General features: G+C 53.9%; 1 protein-coding gene across 1 annotated transcript; it reads right to left on the bottom strand.

Moving 5' to 3' along the window:
• Positions 1 to 597: 597 nt before the first annotated feature.
• SARDH (sarcosine dehydrogenase) lies at positions 598 to 20,827 on the bottom strand. Its single transcript, XM_062505690.1, has 20 exons — positions 20,518 to 20,827; positions 19,808 to 19,986; positions 19,199 to 19,378; positions 18,734 to 18,857; positions 18,457 to 18,557; positions 17,207 to 17,311; positions 16,674 to 16,803; positions 14,555 to 14,641; positions 14,360 to 14,450; positions 12,480 to 12,621; positions 10,932 to 11,015; positions 10,274 to 10,387; positions 9,621 to 9,759; positions 8,975 to 9,088; positions 7,541 to 7,688; positions 6,884 to 6,977; positions 2,593 to 2,755; positions 2,164 to 2,332; positions 1,616 to 1,751; positions 598 to 723 (listed from the first exon to the last, which is right to left on the bottom strand). Exons 1-20 carry the CDS (start codon positions 20,825 to 20,827, stop codon positions 598 to 600), a joined length of 2,736 nt encoding a protein of 911 aa, XP_062361674.1.
• Positions 20,828 to 20,908: the final 81 nt, after the last annotated feature.

Below are 20,908 nucleotides of genomic sequence, written 5' to 3'. Positions count from 1 at the left end.
CCTTCCAAACCAAACTGTTCCATGATTCCACGATTGTGGCACACAAACATAAACAGCACTGACAGAGAAGAACCCCCAGCGTGAGCCTGGGCAATGACCCTGCTCTGCTGCCCCTTCCCTCCACCCCAGCAGAGTCCCCAGGGCACAGCTGGGATGAGGTGACACCCATGGGAGTGGGGACAGACACAGCAAGACACCGGAGGAACGGCAGGTTTGGAGGCTCCAGCTGTATTAACAGCAGAGTTAGTTTTTTTAAAAAAAAATCATCTCCAGGCAGCTTGAAACTACATTTTTGGGGAAAGAATTTCCAGCTAAGTCAAAAATTGAAACCACTTCATATGCAGTGAGACCAAACACTGTTTGCAGGCCAATTAACCCATGGAAAAGAATTATTGCTGCAGCGGCACCACTTCACTTGGGAAACGGCTTTAGAGTCTTTGGACTTTTTGGAATCTTTTCCTCCTCTCCCCTCTAATTTGACCCACATTGACTTGACGAGTTCCAGGCGGTTGCCCAGCTCTTGTAGCTGACCCTGGAGCCAGCTGGGGCTGGTGGGGGCTGGGATTCAGCCGGCAGCTCCTTTGCCCTCTCAGCAGCTCAGTAAAAGCCCTTCACGCGTTTGTTGTCGGGGTCGAATGGGGACTTGGTGTGAGCTCGGGCTGGGAAGGTCACTCCCATCCTCTCCAGCTCGTAGCTACCACTCTTCACAAAATCCAGGGAAACCTGCGAGGCAGAACCATGGAGAAACCCCTGTAGGGTCCCAGCATCCCAGCTCCATCCCCAGGGAAGTTGCCACCCACCCCACACATCTGCTCTCTGCAGAAAACCCAGCTGCCAAGAGGATGTGAGGAAGGGAGGAAGAGAACTCTTAAAAGCACCTTGTTAAAAAAATAATAAATTCAGTGTTTGAAAAATTTAGCTTTCTTTTTTTTTTTCCCTATGGAGGCATATGATGGAAAGAAAAAGGGGGAAAGGAAGGGGGAAAAGAAAGGAGAGGGGAAAGGGGGAAAAGGAGAAAGAGGGAAAAAGGGAAAGGGAGAAAAAGAAAAGGGAAAAGGGAGAAGAAAAGGAGAGAAAAAGACAGAGGAAGCGAAGGAAAATGAGAAAAGGGAATTCCCAGGGACAGTTGGCCCACAAACCAACTTGCCTTGGGGCTCTTGCAGGGATGCAGGACGAAAAGCCAAAGCAAGAGCAGGAATCACAGCACACACACAGCTCTTGGTTAGCACAGACAAGGTCCCTGGAGGTGTCACCCCAACCTCTGTCCCCACAGCACACTGCTTAATGAGGGCACCCAACTAATTATCCAGGAATCTCCCAGGGTTAACTAAGAGCCTGCCCTGCTCCTGCTGGCCATTGCTCCCTACAACATTAACTATTTCGCTCCTGCAATTAAGTATTTGGCTGCAATTAACACCTGAGGCAGCACTTGAGCCACGTATGCACCTCACCCAGTGACAGTGGGTAGCACCAATTTGTCCCCGAGCTGTGACATTCCAGCCTGCACAGGGGAAGCAGGAGGGAGCTGCTGTCCCATCTCCCACCCCAGGTGACAGCAATGGGTTTGTACCATTGCAGAGAAGGAGGCACAGCCATCCCTGGGGTCTGCACTCACCGGGCCGCCTGCAGGGTCACGGATGTAACCATAGGCGATGGTTTTATCGATGGCAAATCCAAAATCTGCCCGCCGGATGTGGCCGACCACGTTCCCATCCCTCCAGACCGCCTCCAGGCCGAACATGGGCACCTTCCTGCAAGGCAAGGGCAGAGCTGCCACAGCAGAGCCCCTCCACGGGGCAGAGGGGTCTGGCTGGGCTCCCACTGCCCACAGGCTCATTCATCTCTCTGCTTTGAACCCAAAGTCCCTCCAGCCCAATTTGCAAAACCTCCCAGGCGAAACAAGATCAACGCCCTCACACCATTTGAAGCTCCCGCTAAACATCCAACAGGGAGTTTGCGGTGGGATTTAAATCAGAGATGGAATTAGAGCATGGAAAACAGCTGAGCTGGCTCACAGCCAAGCCCCACACGCGTCCAGGTGTGGCACCTGTGTGTGTTTGTGTGTGTGTGTGCAGACAGGGCTGGGTGGGCTGGGTGGAGGTGCTGCTCCAGGGGTGGTCCTGGCACTGGGAGCTGCAGCAGGGAGCAGATCCAGCTACTCACTCCTCTGTGGTAAAGCACACGAGGCGGCGGAAGATGCCCTTGGCTTTCTGAGCCTCCACAGCCTCCCGGCCCAGGAAGGGGATGCTGGACTTGAGCTTGCAGGTGAAGGCCAAACCTGCTTCTAGCGGGGTGTCATCGGGGCGCAGGTCAGCATGCCAGTGCCTGTACCCTGCAGGGAGCAAGCACAGGTCACCCACTGACCCCATCACAGCACCAGGGCAAAATATCACCCCTGCCCCCTGCACCCCTGCTGCCCTTCCTTCACCCGGCCCTGGCTAAAACGAGCCCACCCAGGGGAATTCTCAGCATTCTGAGACCCTGCCACACCTCCAGTCACACTGACCCACCCTGAAGCTGAAAAAAAGCTCCTTGCCCTGGTCCCCGTGCTGGAGGAAAAGCAGAGAGTGCTGCTGAGAGGAGAGGCAGGACCTTTCTCGATGCTGAGGCTGTCGATGGCTCTGTAGCCGGCGTTGGCGATGCCGTGCCGGGCTCCTGCCTGCATCACCGCCCGATAAACCTTCACACAGTCAGCCCTGGGCACGTGCAGCTCCCAGCCCATCTCGCCCACGAACGACAGCCTCATGGCACGGACCTGCAAAGGCAAGAGGGCAAACGTCCCTGTGGTGGAGCTGGGCTGGGACAGGCCACACACTCCCATGTCAGGGGAAAAGGTAGCTTTGCCTGGGAACCTCGTGGTGGAAGGCAGTTCTGTGCTCTCCTTTCTTGCACAAAGACAGGGTCAGAGAGAATTTCTCATCTCTGGACAGCTTAATCCTGGCACCTCAACCCAGCTACCACCAGTGCCAGTGGGCAGAGGTGGCTGCTGGCAGCATCCTCTGGCTACAGATTCCAGGGCTGGGGTGAGATGTGATGCTCCAGCTCCAGCTGAGCTTTTGTCTCCCTCTGCTGATCCATTGAGACAGGGAAGCTGGTCCCCAGCAGGACTGTCCTGCTTTTGGGGCACTTCATGTCTGCTGTCCCCTCCCATAGGGATGTTCCCTTCTGGGACAGCCTTGCCATAGCAGAGGCACCCAAAGTCTCCTGAGCAAGGCCTGAGCCCGGTGTCCTGACCCATGTCCCAGTCCCACCAGGAAATGCTCAGGTTTCCCCGCGGAGGTTGTGTCCCAAAGCTGTGCTGTCAGATGAGCTCCACACCAAAGGCAAGAAGCTCCAAGGAGAAATGAGCAGATCGGCACAAGGGACTCGGTGCTTCCTTCCCCAGAGAAGCCTCACTCCCGGGGATGGAGCCTGGCTGCAATCCCAGGGAACAGACTGCCCTGCCTCTGTTCCACCAGCTTCTCACCCAGGCAGCCCTGCCTGCACCCTCCCGCTGTCCCTCTGAAACATTCTCCATTCCCAAAGCTCTCCAGGCCAGCTGGGACCAGCCCAACTCGGGCACCTTCCCTGGAGACAGCCCTTGAGTCTGAGCTGCCTTTCCCTCTGATTCATCCCATTGTATTTCTCCACTTCTTCCCCCACAAAACCCCTCTGGTTCATCCCTTCGGATACACATGCACTGCAAACACAGAGCTCGCTTTGGGAGAGAGATTAACTCCAGAGTTCCGCTCTGGGTTGTGATCTGTCCTGTTGACAAAGCAGTTTCCAGCTCACAACACACTTCCAGGCTGGTTCTGGTGGCCTTGGGGCTGGCCTGGCCATGCCGGCTCCAGGCGTGGTTGGGGCAGAAGCTGCATTTTGCCATTTGCTGAGCTCTTACTCCAAGCAGAGCCGGTGCCAGCTGTGCTCTGTAATCCCGGGGACAAATACAAACAGACATCAGCAGCTGCTGCCCAAAGCAGGCAGAAGTGCCCGAGGGCTGCCTGGGCTCTGTGCTGCCAGCGTGGCCAGAGGGCACAGCTGGGAACCCAAAGCTCTTCCTGCTTCCCCTAGCACAAAAATCTCGTCCTCAAGCAGAGTTCAGGGCAGCTTGTAAGAAGCCTTAACCTCTGTTAATAGGAGTGGGGAGGAGGAGGGAACACTTAGGATGGGGAATTTACTTTGAGGCTCCTCCAGAGGAGCCAGCCCTGCCCTGGTCCCTGGCACAGCCCTGCAGCGAGGCACAAAGGCTGACAATCCCTTCCCCAGGAGCACGGACACAAGGGGCTCAGAGAAGCCTTTTCCTCGACACAAAGGTGTCATCTAATTAGGGAACAGCCAGAGATGAGGCTGCTGCAAGGCAGCTTCCATCTTCATTTGGGCAGGAGATGCTCTGGGGATTGACAGGCAACTTCCCGGCTCATTAACCCGGTCTGTGACTGCTGCTGAAGTGCCCTTTACAATCAAGAGCAAGTTACCCCTGGGAGAAACTTCCTCTCAAACCACCGGTGCTCCGGGGGAATGAGCACCCCAGCAAGAGCAGCGCACCACAGAAAACAGGTAACCCTGGAAAACTGAGGTGCCAGTGATCAGCTCAGCACAGGGAGGGATTGGGGTTCCCCCCATGTGTGTGAGGGGAATGCTAAGAGCTGGACTCAGCAACTCTGCTGGATTCCCATAGGAACAGGTCTTTCAGCTGGAGCTGTGAAACAGCATCAGTTCCTGGGTTTTTGTGAAGCAATTCAAAAGCATTCTAGGTATTGTAGAAAATGAAAACCTGAATTTTCCCCTGTCTCCAGCAGTGAGATTCAAAGGGGGACCTTTCTCTGCTGTTCCATACAATGAACGACTCTATATATAAACTCACAAACCAGTCCATAATTTCCAGAGTCATTAACTCTGCTGGAACTCTCCTTTCACTCCAGCTGATTTTGTTCAACTACTGAGTTAATGCAGGAAAATCTTGGTGATAACTTTTTTAAGATGCTGGGTTCAGTTTAATCACCCTGGAAGGCGATAAAATCAGCAAAGGCTTCAGCCTGCTGCCCTGAGAAATCCTCCCACTAAATCTGGCATGGGATGGGGTCCCTGCTGTTCACTGCCCAGTGGAACAAAGGAGACCTCCAGAAGGGTGGCCCTGGCAGGGAGCAGGGAGTCCCCTCCCAGCCCACACCTCTCAGGCAGGAGAGCTTTTCTCTGCCCATCAGGGAATTCACAACTCCAAAGAATCCACAAAACTTCTGCCAGCTCTATCTTCCTTGAAGGACCAGATTATTTATAACAAATTTGAAGCGAAATGCAAATAAACTCATCACACCCGTGGAGACAGGAACATTTCTACACCTTTCCCAGGGGATAAGCAGATTATTACAAGATGATATCAGTCTGCTACAGGCTGACAAGGGAGGGGGGGGGAGCATTAATGGAGACTAAAATCCAGCACTTTGGACAACCTGCACCACTGGATTGGCCTTGAAATCCCCCGGGCCATGGCTCCCCTCCAAGGGACACAACTCGCTGTGGGTTGAGGGGTTGGGCACCCAAAACCCAGGGTGCATTGATGACAATGGTTTGGAGATGAATCTGACTTGGGCAAAATCTGTGCCTTAGTTAAACCACCTTAAGGCCTGGCCAGGCTCTTGCTCCCAAATCAAGACACCCTAATTTGATTTAGCAGCAATCCCTTCAGCAGGCAGCTGCAGTCGAATTAAAGCCATTTTAATTCTGAATGAAAACTGGCCGCACGTGGCTTAACCCAATTTCCTTAACATCCAGCCTGCTGCAGCTCCTGGCTCTCCTGCTGCCTTTTATGAGATTTACTGCTTCACCTTCACCTCCTTCATCCCCCACCAGGCACCAGCCCGAGAGCCAGAGGGAGTCCTGGGCACAGTCCTTCCTCCCAGCCAGCTCATCCAGCAGGAGAGGGATGCTCTGGGATCATGGCTGCCCAGATTTCCCATGGAAAGGAGGGGGCACAAATTCCACCCTCTCTTCAAAGTATTTATTCTACCATAGGGATATTTCACATGGGATAAACATCACTGAGAAACCAGAGTATCTCCAGGAAACTTTGCAAATGCTTTTCCCTGATACTCAAACTTTCCAGCAGCAGGTTTTCCCAGGACATTTCTCCTTTGAGAAAAATGACACTTCATGGTCACCAGCTCTTCTATTTAGGGTGTTTCAAGCAGGCTCAATCAACAGCTTCAGGGAATAAGTGAGCTCTGAAGCCTGGGCAGAAGCAGGATGATCTGTGCCTGGGTAGGAAGCTTAGGGCTGTCAGGCTTCTCCTGTGATCAAACACAGCAGCTCCCAGGCTGCCCTGTCCCTACTGCCAGTACCTGACAAGCTTTGCATTAAATTGTCCCCATGTTTTTATGAGGAGGGGGGAATGGAAAGTGTCTGGGAGTGTCAGGTAGATCTCATCACTGATGCTCACCCTAATCTGAGGAGGTGTCTCTTGTTCCTCTAGCATCACTGCAAAGCCATGAGTCACCCTGTCCCTTCCCCAGCTCAGTGCTGTGACACCACTGGGAGGGCTGGCAGAGCAGCATGGCACCTGGCAGGCAGTCAGGGAGGGAAACACCCTGTTCTCACTCTGGGTTTTGGCTTTTCCTACAAAAACCACAATAAAGCTCTCTGCAATAAAGTGGAGGCAGACACATTCCTAACAAAGGGAGATGGCACAGTTTGCCCAGAGGAGCTGTGGCTGCCACATCCCAGGCCAGGTTGGACAGGGCTTGGGGCAAGCTGGGATAGTGGAAGGTGGCAGGGAGGTGGAATGAGATGATTTATCAGGTCCCTTCCAGCCCAAACCAGTGTGGGGTTCTGTTTGGCTGTGCAGGCTGGTGGGTGCACAGAGCCCAGAGCTCCCTGGGCAGCTCAAGGAGTGGCCCCAACCTACCTGGCACCCTGCAGCCGTGGTGATTTTGTGTGTGGAGAAGGGGAAGGCCTCGTTGCTGAGGTCAGTGTCAAGCACTTCTTGGAGAACAACACGGCTGTAGGGAAACAGCAAAGTGGGCACAGTGAGGGGACTCAGCTGCCAGCCTGCCCTGAGGGTATCCCCAGAACTTGCTCCCTCATCTTACTGGCAAGACAGACTTCTCACTCCAAAGAGGAGCTGAGCTGGCTGACGTGCAGTGCTGTGGGGAACCTCAGAAGAAATTTCAGTTCCATGGAAAATGGAGTGGTACCCCAGCCAGACCAGCACTCATTGTCATGGGGCTCACACCTACCCCTGCCCAACATGGGCACCTGCACCTGAGGCAAGCCTCCCTCCATCCCTGTGCCCTCCCTCCATCCCTGCATCCCTCCCTCCATCCCTCCCTCCATCCCTGCATCCCTCCCTCCATCCCTGCATCCATCTCTCCATCCCTGAATCCCTCCCTTCACCCCTGCATCCCTCCCTCCATCCCTGTGCCCTCCCTCCATCTCTGCATCCCTCATTCCACCCTTGCATCCCTCCCCTCCTCTCATACATCCCTCCATCCCTCCTTCCATCCCTGCACCCTCCCTCCATCTCTCCACGGTCAGGTTGCAGGGAGGGACTCACACCACTCACCTCAGAGGGCCCTGGATGCTCATCATGCCCAGCTCCTCTGAGCAGTCGAGGAGTTTGCACTGGAATTTCATGTCCTGCAGCACGGTGGTGATGTGGGACCAGTTGTGCTGAGCCACAGCCCCACCAATAGCCAAGTAGTAGCCATCCCCTGGAACACAGCCCCGGGCAGCCTTTCAGGGCTGAGAGTTCTGGGCTAGGCTGGGCTGGTTCTGCTCTGCAGAGCCTGAAGTGCAGCCCTGAGCCTCTCCAGCTTGCCCAGCCCTAGGGGAGGACTGCCAATAAAAGGGGTGGTGGGGGGGGGGGGATGTTTAAAGAGTACCGGGATTAGGGAAGGCTTTGGGGCTCTGCTTGTTGTGGGGCTCAGCACAGTGAAATCCAAATGGCCGTTAACAGTGAAAGTGTGTGTGAGCATCACAGGAAAAAAACTCCTTGAGACCAACAGCAAAAGCATCTGCACTTTTATCCCAGAACAGAAGAGACCCTCAAGTGTGGAGGGAGCTGTGAGCTACAGGTGGGAGCAGGGACTGCTACAGTGACCAGCCCATAACCAGTGTGAGAATTGTACTGTATGCAAGGAAGAATTTCATCTCTACAGTAATCCTGGGTGGAAAAATCCCCAGGGATGGTGTTTGAGAGCTGATTAATATGTAATCAATCTTCCCTCTGTCTTTCCTGCCACTATGAAATTGCTCTCTGGCATTCTGTCATAATGATAATAAGTGCAGCCACCTACTGTAATTGGAAAAATAGACTTTGCTGTGATTAAACTCCTCCAGTGCCCGACAAAGCCTGCAGCTCTGCCAGCCACTTCCCACCCTGCTTCCCCTGCCACTGTCCCAGACAGGAGAGAAGAAGAATCCTCCCACAAGGAAGGGAAAAATCACTGGCACCCCACACTGCTGGGGTGAATTGCCCCATGGCACACCTGAAGGTGACACAGAGTGGGGACAGAGCTCTGTGGCACCAGCAACCCCGTGCACACCGTGTGCTTGTCCAGAGCCGAGCTCAGCATCCTCCTCCGCAGCTGCCTAATGCCATTTCTGCCCCCAGGGCTGCTCTGCTGCTTTTCAATCCCCCTTAATTGCAGCAGATAAGGGCTGGGACGGAGGTCAGAGCCGCCAGCCAGGGCTGGACAAACCCAATAACAGCGCTGAGCAGTGCAGGGCCCCGGGGACAGGGGCCATAATCAGGTTACAGGGACCGAAGGATAGAGGTGGAAAAAGCCAGGTGGTTGCCATTAGGAAAATGCAATCAGCCCTGCTCCTGCAGCCCCTCCAGCGTGACAGGGAGGGAGGAGGTGCTGGAACAAACCTGCCCAGCACTGGAAAACTCTTTGTGTGCATTGACACGGCTGAAAAGACAGCGGGAAAAGCCTGGGAATTCACCTGCGGGAGGATGAATACAGCCAGAGCATCCCCGGGCTCAGGGTTTTACCTTCAAAAGAAGGGGCCAGGGGGGAGCCCGGCGCTCCGGGGCTGATCCTGCTGACGGTCAGGTCGCTCTCCACGCCGCCCTGCTGGTTCAGCATGCAGGTGTACACGGTGGAGCCTGTGGGGCACACGGGCACCGCTGCCCATCAGCCAGCCCCGGGGGGAGGTGGGCAGCAGGAAAATGTGTCCCCATCCTTAAATCATCCGCCTGGCTTTGCCCTGACCGACCCTGGGTGTCCCAGCACCAGCAGGGGGAAAGGAACGATGCTTTTTTCCCTTTTCCTGCATGAGGAGCTGAACTTGTATCCTTGGAAATGCCTTAAGCTGCTTCCCAGCCTCGGAAAAGGGGACAACAAACCGCAGCTGGTGAGGGTTGTGCTTGATTTACTCCAGCACCCATCGCATCTCCAGATGTGAGCCACAGCTGGAGCCAGAGGGAAAGCTCCCTCCTTCATCCCCGAGCTCAGAGCACTGAGCCCCTGTGTAAATGAGGCAGAATCCAGACTGTGGTGAGGACAGGGAGAGCAGCTTCTCCCACACACTTCCCATACCCTCTGCAAAGGCAGCGTTGAAAGGAAAAGCCAGTCTGGGTTCCCCTGGGTTGTTTTGGGGCGAGATTTTCCCAGCAAAACGAGGAGCTGAGCCTGTACCTGGAGCTTTGCTCACATCAGCACTGAACAGCCAGTCGGCTGCTTTGGTAGCTTCAGGTCCAACCAGGTAGAATTTCCCAAAATAAGACATGTCAAAGAGAGCCAGGGCGTTCCTGCACGTTAAACATTCATTCTTGATCTGCAATTAAAGCAAATGCGGCGCTGAGGCTGAGCCATGCTCTCAGCCCACAGAGGGAAACACAAATTAAACCATTTACGTAACGGGAAATGATACCAGGGCACTCGCCTGGTGCCTTTAAAACCTTCAAAATGCTCCTAAAAGAATCAGGTATTTGCTGGAGCGAACCTGACAGGCCATTCTGAGCGCTTGATCCCATTCCTCACCTCACTAACTCAGTGACAGTTATCATTAATAACACCCACATTTTATCAAATTGAATTTTTTCCCCCCAAGCTGGTCTCAGCACTTTAGGAAAGCCAGCAGCATAATTCCCATGGCCTGTCCCCTAAGGTTTCTGAGCATGGGCTACACATTTCTCTTAATATTTTTGGGACAATTTTCACTGTTTCGGAGCTTCCCCTCCCTCCAAGCATCACCAACTCCCCCCCAAAGCAGCGATAAGCACAGGCTGGAAGTGCCCCAGCTCCCTGGGAGTTTTGGCAGGACAGGAGGGGCTGTCAGCCCCACTCACGATGTCGTGGTGAGGGGGGAAGTCAAAGGTGTACTCATCCCCCAGCAGGCGGTTGTAGGTGTAGTCCCCGTGGCGCTCGCGGCCGTAGGCGCCGTAGTAATCGTAATCCAGGACCTGGGGAGGGTGGGAGCACGGGGTCAGGGAGGAAGAGGATGTGAGGCTGAAGCCAAAGGACTCCTTGTCATATTCACCCCACTCTTGGAGACACGGCTGTGGTGGTGGGTGCCCACCCTGGCATCCCTGCTCACCACAGGGATGGGTTCCCACCCCAATATCCCTGCCCATGGTGATGGATCCCCATCCCAACATCCCTGCCCTCATTGATGGATCCCCATCCCAACATCCCTGCCCTCATTGATGGATCCCCATCTCAACATCTCTGCCCATGGTGATGGATCCCCATCCCAATATCCCTGCCCATGGTGATGGATCCCCATCCCAACATCCCTGCCCTCATTGATGGATCCCCATCCCAACATCCCTGCCCTCATTGATGGATCCTCATCCCAACATCTCTGCCCATGGTGATGGATCCTCATCCCAACATCCCTGCCCTCATTGATGGATCCTCATCCCAACATCCCTGCCCTCAGTGATGGGTCCTACCACAGCTGGTCTCTCCAGGCTGAAGACCCCCCAAAAGCCCAGGTGTTCTTACCGGGGCTGCTCCCCCAGGGCTGAACCAGCCAGGTCTCTCCCAGCCGTGCCTTTCCTGGAAAACACAGCCCTGTCGCAGAAGCTCCTACACAGAAGAAATGGGAACAAACAGCTTGTTTTAAAAAAAGCCTTTTCACAGCTTTTTGAGCAGCACTCAGGCTGCCCTGCTCAGGTGCAGATGTGGGCTCAAGACCTGACTTGTGACCCCTTGGCTTTGGCTATCAACAGCTAAAATCAGCCCTGCAGTCTTTTAAAAATGTCAAACCTAAGAATTGCCTGATTTTTGTCCCCCTTAGGCAGGGTGTTTTCCTCAAAGGTGGTCAAGGGGCAGAGAGTCACAGCCCAGCTGTGCAGCCCACCAAAACCTGCACTAGGGTGCCCAAATTACTGACCAAGAGATGCTACATGCAGAGAGCAAGATTCCCTACCATGTTTACAGAGTAATTATATAACAACATTTAATATTTATACGGCAACCTTCTCATTCCTCCTCTGTGCTCTCAGGAAAATCTCTCTGCACGCAATTAATTAGGGATCCATTAAGACATTTTTGTTTGGAGCCTCAGTTCGGAAAATAATAGATTTTGTTGAACATCTCAGAAATCATTCAGTGACTATTTATAAAACACAGCACATGTTCTGGAGCTGCATGGATAAATACCAGCCTGTCAGTCAAGTGGGCATCGCTTATTAGATGTGCTCTTAAAAAATAAATTGCATCCTCAGTGACAGAAAACAACTGAGCTGTCAACCAAACACCGGGGGCTGGAGGGCAGGGGTGTCTGTTTTACTGCTTGAGCTTCTGCCCTCCAGTTGGAAGAGGAATGGTGTGATGTCAGAGAGAAACAGGAATGGGCTTGGGAAATGTGGCTTTGCCAGGGCTGGGGCTGGCAGTGGGATGAAGCTCTGGTGCTGAGTCATGCTGAGTGTCTCAAGGGGTTTGGGGGATTCTGAGCTGCTGGTGCTGGGAATTGGATTTTTCCCTCAAGTGCTGCATCTTGAGAGTGTTCACCTATGGATATTTGTGTGAAGAAGGGGCTGGAGCAGGAGGGACCCTTGGCTGGTTGGGAGAAAAACTACTTAGGGAGTGCTGGCAAAACCACCTCCACAGAGGCACATCCCTCTACCCACAACACTCCTTGTGCCCCAGGCTCACTCCGCATTGAGAGAGGTTATTCTGGGCAGAAACTGCTACGAAATGGTGAGCAGGACACAGTGCACAGGGGCAGGAGATTCCTGTGAGCATTCAGCATCCTCAGCTGTCCCTGGGATGGACTCAGCCTCGCAGCTTTCCTCTCCCTCTCCCCTTTTCCCTTGTCCAGTGACCATCACCAGGTCCTTAATCCATATCTGCCGAGTTAAATATCACAGGAATCCTCAGGCTCTCCACCATTAAACAGAACTCTCACAGTGAGCTGTGGGATCTGGCAGGGATCTCCCCAGGACGGATGGATGGGAGCACAGACGTTTTGGAGAACAACACAGCTGTGGCCACTCCTTGCAAGCTCCTTTTTGCTGCTGTGAGGGCCAGCCCAGGTGGTGTCCTCACCTCGTGCAGGGGGTCCTTCCTCACATTCCGTCCTGCCAGGGGCTCATCGTGGGGGAAGACCACGGAATAGTTCTTGGCGTAGGACTCGTGGCTGCGCTCCCGGATCCAGCGGTTGTTGTCGGTCAGGGAGTGGTGAAACCTCCTGGAAGGCAGGGAGATGGCAACATCTGCATGAGCCCACCAGCTCATGGCCTTCTTGACCCGACCCAGTTGTGGATGCAGCTGCTGGTGTTAAATTGCTGCTCCTGCTCCAGTTTAGTGGGTAGGAGCAGAGGAGCCAAGCAGGGCTCAGTGCTGACCATTGAAGCTTCAGCCCCACTAAGCTCCCAGTCCCACTCCAGAGCAACTGGGAGCAGAAGACAGCCCTGATGAGGAGGGGAAATAGAAAATAAACAAAACTTGAGGTTAATTCTGCCCCATTCATCATGGGACCACCAGCCTTGGGGCACACCCAGGTTAAATGCAGCCCTGATGAGGGAATGAGCCCTGAACATTCCTTATATTTTTCATCCAATTCTCCTCAGGCCGAAATATAAATAAAACCCAAATTATTTTCAATTCATTTGAAGTATTTGCATCTTTCAAAATCTCCTTGAAGGAATGTGCTACCTCAGCCCACAGTCAGGTTGTTAATCCCAGAGACCTGTAACTCACTGGGAGCAGCCTTGGGCACAAGTGACACCTTTGCCAGGGCTGGAGAAAAGGAGCCAGGCAGGGCATGAAAGACAAAATGTCATTTCTAGGGACTTCTAAAATGATACTTTCAGCTTCCCTCCTTGCTGACTGGGCACAGAGGAGAGGCAGGGCATGGGGCTGAGCGCTGCAAGGAATACAAGTGATGCTGCCCAAGAGTTGTGAGAGCAGCTGCCTCTTCTGCTAGCAGAAGGTGACATGGCATGTCACCAGCACCTCTGGTTGCCCCAAAAGCCTCAACCCCTTCACCAACAAGCTGAATTTTTGACAGCAGCAAGCAGGCAACAGCTTCCAGATGAAATATTTACAAGCAAATGTTCTGAGAGGATAAATATTGAAATGTGTGGAAAAGGGAGTTATTTAAAGAGGAGCTTGGTCATTGTCACCAAAAGGAAGGAATGGGACTGACAGCTTGATGACAGGGCACATGGAACATGGGAGATGTTTGGATGCAAAGCCCCTGGCTGCTCTGAGCAGGGCTGGGGTCCCTTGGTGCAGGTCAGGGGGGCTGTGCTGGTGCCAACCCAGTGCCCAGCCTGGGATTTCTCCATCTCTCCATCCCCATCCTGGGCCCAGCTGGTGGAAGGGGGCATCTCCCCCATCTCTGCAGGTCCCTCACTCCCACAGCCCAAGCCAGTGTGGCATTTACCAGCTTGGCCACTAAAGTAACGAGAGATTCTCAAAGCTTTGTCCCAGACAAGGTGGTTGCTGCCACTACAGCCCTGTAAGAAAGCCCAAACCCAATCAAAGACAATCAAGCAAGTCAAAAGCAATTACTGAGCCAACATCTGCACAGCCACAACTCCCAGCCCGGGTGGTGCTGCAGGGGGGGGGGGGCTGAGCTAATCTTTGTGCTGTTGAAATCATCCCCCCAATTATTAACTTAGAGGATTAGGCACGGCACTAATTGAACAACAAAACCCAAACGTAATTACCTCGTCCTTCCCCATCACCACGATCTCCTTGTGCCTGATGGAAGTTGTTTGTGTGGAATGAGGCAAATGAGATAAACCCCACGTGTACATTCATTAAAGCCACTGCGTATAATTGATTCCAGCTCCTTGGAGGGACACAGACACTGCCTGGACACTCATTCCTGATGCCAGCCCTGCCTTGAAAGCATCCCCAAGGAGCAGCAGGGATGAGGGATGCCCGTGGAGGGAGCTGGAGCAGTCAGGGTGACTTGCCTGATGTCGTAGCCGTACATGTCCTTTTCTGGCCGGCCGTGGATGATCCAGTGAGCCAATTCCCTGCCACAGCCACCTCCCAGCATCATCCCTGGGGAACAGGGCAGGATGCAGACCAGGCCAGGAGGCCAAGCATGGCTGTGGAATGCCAGGATGCACCCAGGATCTGATGCCAGCCCTTCAGGCGTCTCTTACCAGCGCTGTTGAAGCCACAGCCGAGGAAGAACCCTCGGACTTCTGGAGCTTCTCCCATGAGTGGTTTGTGGTCAGCTGTAAATGACTCTGAAAAACAGAGAGGGGATGTGCCAGCAAGGTCAGGACAGGGGGGGATCACACACTCTGGGGACACATCACACATGTTACAAGCAGGTTTCCTGCAGCCTCCTGTGCTGACCTCGTCCTGCTCACAGAGAGGTCAGTGGGACCAGAGCTGGACCAGCACCGAGCACTTCCCAGCACAGGTTTTTGGAGTTAGACTGAAAATTTGGGAAGCAAAGTGAATTCCCTAAGAGAAAGCACATGAGGCACTGTGAGGGCTCTTTTTTCCTTCCCAGTCCCCATTCAACGGGGCTGCACTGATCTCTGTGTTACCATTTTAACATCTGGACCCTATTTCCTGATGGTGTATTCCACCTTTGTCAATTCCTGCTGACAAATTCCATGACTTTGAGCCACTTGGTTCAGCTGAGGGGGGCCTGGGGATGTCTCTCCTGTGCTCATAAAGTCTCCTGCTACTAGTGCTATTCCATAGGGCCATCAGCTGTGGAAATTCCTCTACAAATCCTCTCCAGGGGGGACAGCAAAGCCCCTGACAGAGGTGTGCAATCCTCCTCCCTGTTTGATGGTGGTCCATCCATCCATCCATCCATCCATCCATCCATCCATCCATCCATCCCTCCATCCATCCAAAAGCAGAGAGGGAAAACTGAGTTCAGTGTGGTCCTTCCCCACTTAGCAATGCCCAGTTTGTTCCCCCTGATCCCTGATCCAGAGAAGTCAGGAGCAGAGACAGAATGTTTCCACTGTCACCAGAGCAGCTCCCCGTGTGCCAATATCCCTGCACAGATATTCCAGGCTACAAACTCAGGGAGTTAATGGAGCAACAGCCACAGCACCTCCTGTGCCAGCATGACTGACTTTGCCCTGGGATGGGTGGTGAGGGCTCCAGGGACCTTGGCACAGTGACCACAGCAGAGGGGACAAAGCCTTTGCCATTTGCTTCAGCCCAGCATGACTCAGCTGCCACAGGCTGCTGGTTTCAATCAAGAAGGAGAAAAGGATGAGAGCTGAGGCTTGGAAAATGACATTATTGTACTACAAAGAGGAGACATTAATCTACCAGCAGCCAGTTCTGTTCTGCTCACACCGCAGTGTAATCAAACCACTGCACCCAGGGCCAAGGTCTCCACCTCATACAAGTCACGTTTGATCTGCTGCAGGGCATGAGACGTGCCCTGCTTTCCCCTCATACAACCCAAAGAGATTCCCTTTAAGTGCCTCAGCAAAAAGGGCTTTTATTACAGTTGATTTTTTAGTGCAGAGTGGATTTTAAGGCCAAACCAAGTGGGCAAGGCTTGGGGTCAATATCTGGCACCATCTCCAGCTGCCACTGCAGGGATGGCTTTAACTCCACACCAGATTGCCTGAGATGTAAATCTGGGTAAATCTGACATCCCTGGACCAGGAGCAAGTAGTGAAAATAATTATAGAAGATAACACTTGGTAAAATAACAGCCACTGCTAAAAAACATCTGCCCCTTAATTTTCCAGTCCAGTGGCCACAACATCAGCTGGATACCCATTCACTCCCAGACTGGCAGCTAGCTCCCCAGGGAAATGGTTTTAAACTGAAAGAGGGACAATTGAGATGATAAGAAATCTGTAAAATTATAAGAAATTATAAGACAGAAATTATTTACAGCAAGGACGGGGAGGCCTGCCAGAGAAGCTGTGGCTGCCCTATCCCTGGAGGTGTTCAAGGTGAGGTTGGATGGGGCTTGGAGCTACCTGGGACAATGGAAGGTGTCCCTTCCCATGGCAGTGGAGCTGGAATTAGATAATCTTTGAAGATTCCTTCCAAGCCAAACCATTCTGTGAGTCTCTGAATGTATGATTCTATTTCTCCATCCAGGCTAGACCTGGAATGCCACCCCTTGGAAGATGCCACCACTGCAGCCAGACCAGCAGCACTTTCTCTGCATTCTGAGAATTTTTCTTCTCTCCAGGTTATAAAGCTTCCCATTGCCTCCAGCAAGATCTTTGGAGAAACCCAGCCACCCTGGTGCCACCACAGTGGTCACCACAGCCACGTTACCTGGCCCGCAGACAGTGGATTTAATTCCTGTTTTCTCCAGAACTGGCACTCTGTTGACAGCACCTTCAATGTGTTGCATGAAAACATCCCAGTCCAGGTCAAAGAGGCCAAAAGCAAATTTTTCAGATACCTAAAGGTGAGGAACAGGAATCAGGACACAGAACAGAGGATGGCTGATGGTGTGAGACCTTCTCATCTCTGGCAGCCTCGGAGAAGATAAATCGAGGCTGCAGTGAATCTCTGGGATTTTGGGGTTTTGTCAAACAACCCAGACAAATCTGAAGTTTGAATTAAGGACAGAGGGATGGACACAGCAGCTTCTGGCTCTCCTGTTGCCTCTGCACTGCATATCTGTGCCCCAAAGGCAGACAGACCCAAAGGGGAGATGTTCCCCCCTGCTTTCCCCACCAACCACCAGAGGTTGGTACCTGGGGAATGTGGGGGCTGAGCACTCATACCTGCACCCACTCCTTCGACGTGGCTTCCCTGGAAACCTGCCTCGTTCCCCCAGAAAATCTCCCAGCTCCACTCACCTCCTCCCAGAAGATGGGGTTTGACTCATATCCACCCACAGAAAGGGCATCGCCTTGGAGACGGAGATAGACCGAGGCGTCGTGATCGCGAACGTTTGGCATGTTCTGAAAAATGGGGAGGGGGAGTGCAGGGGTCACAGGAGGTCAAGAGCCATGGGCAGACCCCTACAGCACCCAGCAAGGGCCAGGGATCAGGGTGGGCACCTGCAGCAGTGACCTGTCAAGGATGGGATATGAAGTGACCCCGTGTGTGCTCCCTCAGCAGAGAAATTTGGGCACTGGCATTGCCCCAAGAGGAAAGCACCCAGCTCAGCTCCAGCTGACCCGGCCAAACCATGGGCAGAGCAGCTTACACAGACACCTGAGCAGCACCCAGGGGCGCCCTGGGGATGGGGAGCAGCCCCTGTGGTTGATCCTAGCTCAGGAATCATCACTCCTCTGCCACCCGCCTCCGCAGGAGGATGCAGCAGCTCGACACGCAGGCAGCGGTGCACGAAGAATGAGGGATTTGTTCTTGTGAATAATGGATGGGGAAACATTTAGATAACACTGAAGAATCGGTGTAGGGCCTGCTGAAACCCGTGTTGACAAGTGGAATTAAGTGGATTGAACAGGAGGCACTGAGGTCTGTGGGCTGCAGCCTCTGCAGCCTCTCCTCTGAAATCTTTCTTGCTGTGTACAGCCCAGTGCAGTTACTGGGACAGAACTGTAATCATGGACCATGGCACTTTTTACTACGAGGCACCTCCTGCTGAAAGGTCAGACACAGACTGTGTCAGCAGGATGGAAACTAATTAATGTATCACCCTCAGTGCACTGGGCCCTGAGAGAATGAAGCCTCCTTCAACTCCTGAGCAGTTCTCCACAGCCAGATGGCAGGAACAGATTTATTGGGGCAGTTTAGAAACGCTTGGAGAGCTACACCTCTGCCTGCCAGGACTGGGGCTTGCTCAGAAAGGGTCTGGCATCTTTATGACTGCTGCTATCAGACACCAAACACAGAGATCCTGAGGGAAAAAAAAAATAACCTGCCAGTTGTAACCTCGTTAAATATTAAATCTGGCTCTGCTCAGGGTGGTCTGACAGCCCTGCTGAGGGGTGTGCACTCCCCTGAGAGCAGAGCCTGATCTGGCAGGAATGAGGAGCTCCCACAGGTCTGGGGGGGGTCCCTAGAAGGGACAGGGGTCTTTCTGCCTCTCCAGCCCTGTTCCCCCAGAGCAGAGGAGCCGAGCTGCAGCTGCAGGACTGACCTGGATGCCCTCGATGCGCTCGGTCACCACGTAGGCATGGTGCATGGCCACCAGCGGCACGTGCACGCCTGCCAGCCGGCCCAGGGCCCGTGCCCACACTCCTGCAGAGACAACAACCCTGTGCTGAGCCCCTCTCCATCCCCCAGACAGCTGCAGGGGACAGCCACCCAAGGGACAAGGGCTGATGCAGACCTTCCTCCTCAGGGGAGCAAAGCCACCTGTGAGCTGCGGCTGCTGCCCCTGTCCCACACCTTCCCCTGTGCCCCGCCCCCTGTACCTGCACAGTTCACCACGCAGGCAGTCTGGATGGTGCCGTGGGCCGTCTCCACTGCATGCACCCTCTTCACCCCAAAATCATCAGTTCTCACCTGGATGCCTGTGACCGGGCAGTTCTCGATGATCTGGTGGCGGAGGAAGGGTGGCAGTCACAGCAGAGTCACCAGGGCAGGGGGACAGCCCGCCTCACCTGACATGCAGCCCCCAGATCTGAGAAAAGTGAACCTAAGCTGCATTCTGAGTGCCTTGTCTTGCTCCTAGAGGTCTTTTTTGCACCCTCTATTTTCCCTGGATCTCATGGTTCCTGCTAGCTTTGCCGCTGTGACCCAAGAAAGAGGACAACACCCCTCTTGGGAAAAACCCAAATCTGCAGAAGCAGCTCTGCCCCAGTAGGAAAGGAGAAGGTGAAGAAGGCAGAGGATGAAACCAACAGGCATTAATGAGTAAATTACTAATTAAGAACTACCGTAGCGCCTCTGGCAGTTGCTGCTCTGGCAAGAGTGGAGCAGGTGCCAGCAGGGTCCATTGTGCCATCCTTGGGGACGTACAGGGTGCCATACAGGTCATCAATGTTCATCAGAGGGTACAGGTCCTTGGTCTGTGACGGGGTCAGCACGTGGGACTCCACCCCATACACCTTCCCCAGCTGCCAGGGGACAGGAAAACAGAGAGCTCAGGTGAGGAGCAAAAGCTTTGTTCATGAAGCTGCTGAAGGAGGAGGAGAATTCCAGGAACATGTTTATCTCCCAAACCCTAAATCCAGCATGGGGTGATGCTCAGATTTCAGGGAGTATGGCTCTGTTTCCTGCAGCTGGGAAAATGATGCTGCACAATGGGGAAAACGATGCTACCACTATTCACACGGTCAACAATCCAAGGCTGGATTCAATTCTGCCAATTTTTGGAGGAGTTTGACGGATTTTGGCTGCCTTATGGAAGTCAGAAGGCCGCCCTGGAAGGGCCACTCGCTGCTCCCCAGTGAGGAATGGGACATTCAGAGAGCTGAAATCTCCACAAAACCACCCTGTCCTGCATCCCACCCTGCCGGGGGACACACCCCGCGGTTCCTCCCTACCGACATGAGCCTTTTGTACTCATCCAAGCGCTGCTTGTTGGAGGCGATGAAAAGCCCCCCGTTCTCCACCCAGCCCGTGTGCAGCCCGGTCTCGGCCGGCAGATCCCGGCTGACCACATCCCGTGTGTGTGCCAGCAGCTCCACTTCCACATCGCTGGGACGCAGCTGCCACAGGAGACCTGCGGGGGACGCGCACAGGGTGGGACAGATGTTCTGTCACCTCTCCATCACCCGGAGCGGGATGCAGAGAGGGTCCCCAGGTCCTGTGTCACCCCGCGGGGCTCGTGCTCCATCTCGTGGATTTGTGGGAATGCTACAAACCATCGGTTTTCGTTCTCTTTTTGGCGTTAAATCAATGGGGAGAAGGGGTTGTGGAGTGGGCGGACCCCAAAAGTGGGGGAAAAAATAATAAAGAAAAAAGCTTATATAGCTCTGCCTCTCTGCCAAAGAAAAGTGGCTTTAAAAAGGAGTGGAAATAAAGTGTTTCCTTTTCCTGCAACCACACAAATCTTTGGGGGGAAAAAAAAATTTAGGGAAAGTTTAAAAAAAGGTTATGGCAGAAGGAAAAACAGAAATTCTCAGCCTTTACAGCCAGCACATCCTCATGCAGCCTGTCCCATGGAACCAGCCCAGGCACAACAACGCATCCCAAACCGCCAGCATCCCTGTGCCCGCCTGGGGCCGCAGCCAGACCGTGTCCCCGCACTCACCTGCCGTGTGCCAGGTGGTGCCCGACGTCAGGCGGTCCCTCTCCAGCAGCACCACGCCGCTCACCCCCATTTTGGCCAGGTGATAGGTGGTCTGGCAGCCCAGGCTGCCCCCACCCACCACCACCACCTGTGCCGATGCTGGCGGGGGCCGGCTGGGCTCGCCGGGACCCTCCTTCTGCAGCGTTTTTTGGTACGGGACGCTCTTCTTGGTCGTGGGACCCGAGGCGCTGCTGAAGGGCCGGGGGCTTCTCCAGGGTGCTGGCGAGTGGAGGGGGGCTGCTGCCCGCCAGGCACGGCTCAGGTAGGACATCTCCACCTGCGAAGCCCGAATTGCCTCGCTGGATCACCTCAGCATCCATCTCTGGATGCTGCGCAGAGGTTGAGCGAGCCC

The sequence above is a fragment of the Cinclus cinclus genome, chromosome 19, assembly GCF_963662255.1.
Source record: "Cinclus cinclus chromosome 19, bCinCin1.1, whole genome shotgun sequence".
In the NCBI taxonomy this organism is placed as follows: domain Eukaryota; kingdom Metazoa; phylum Chordata; class Aves; order Passeriformes; family Cinclidae; genus Cinclus; species Cinclus cinclus.
The sequence above is the reverse complement of the archived record's forward strand: the minus strand, read 5'-3'. Positions and strand labels throughout refer to the sequence as shown.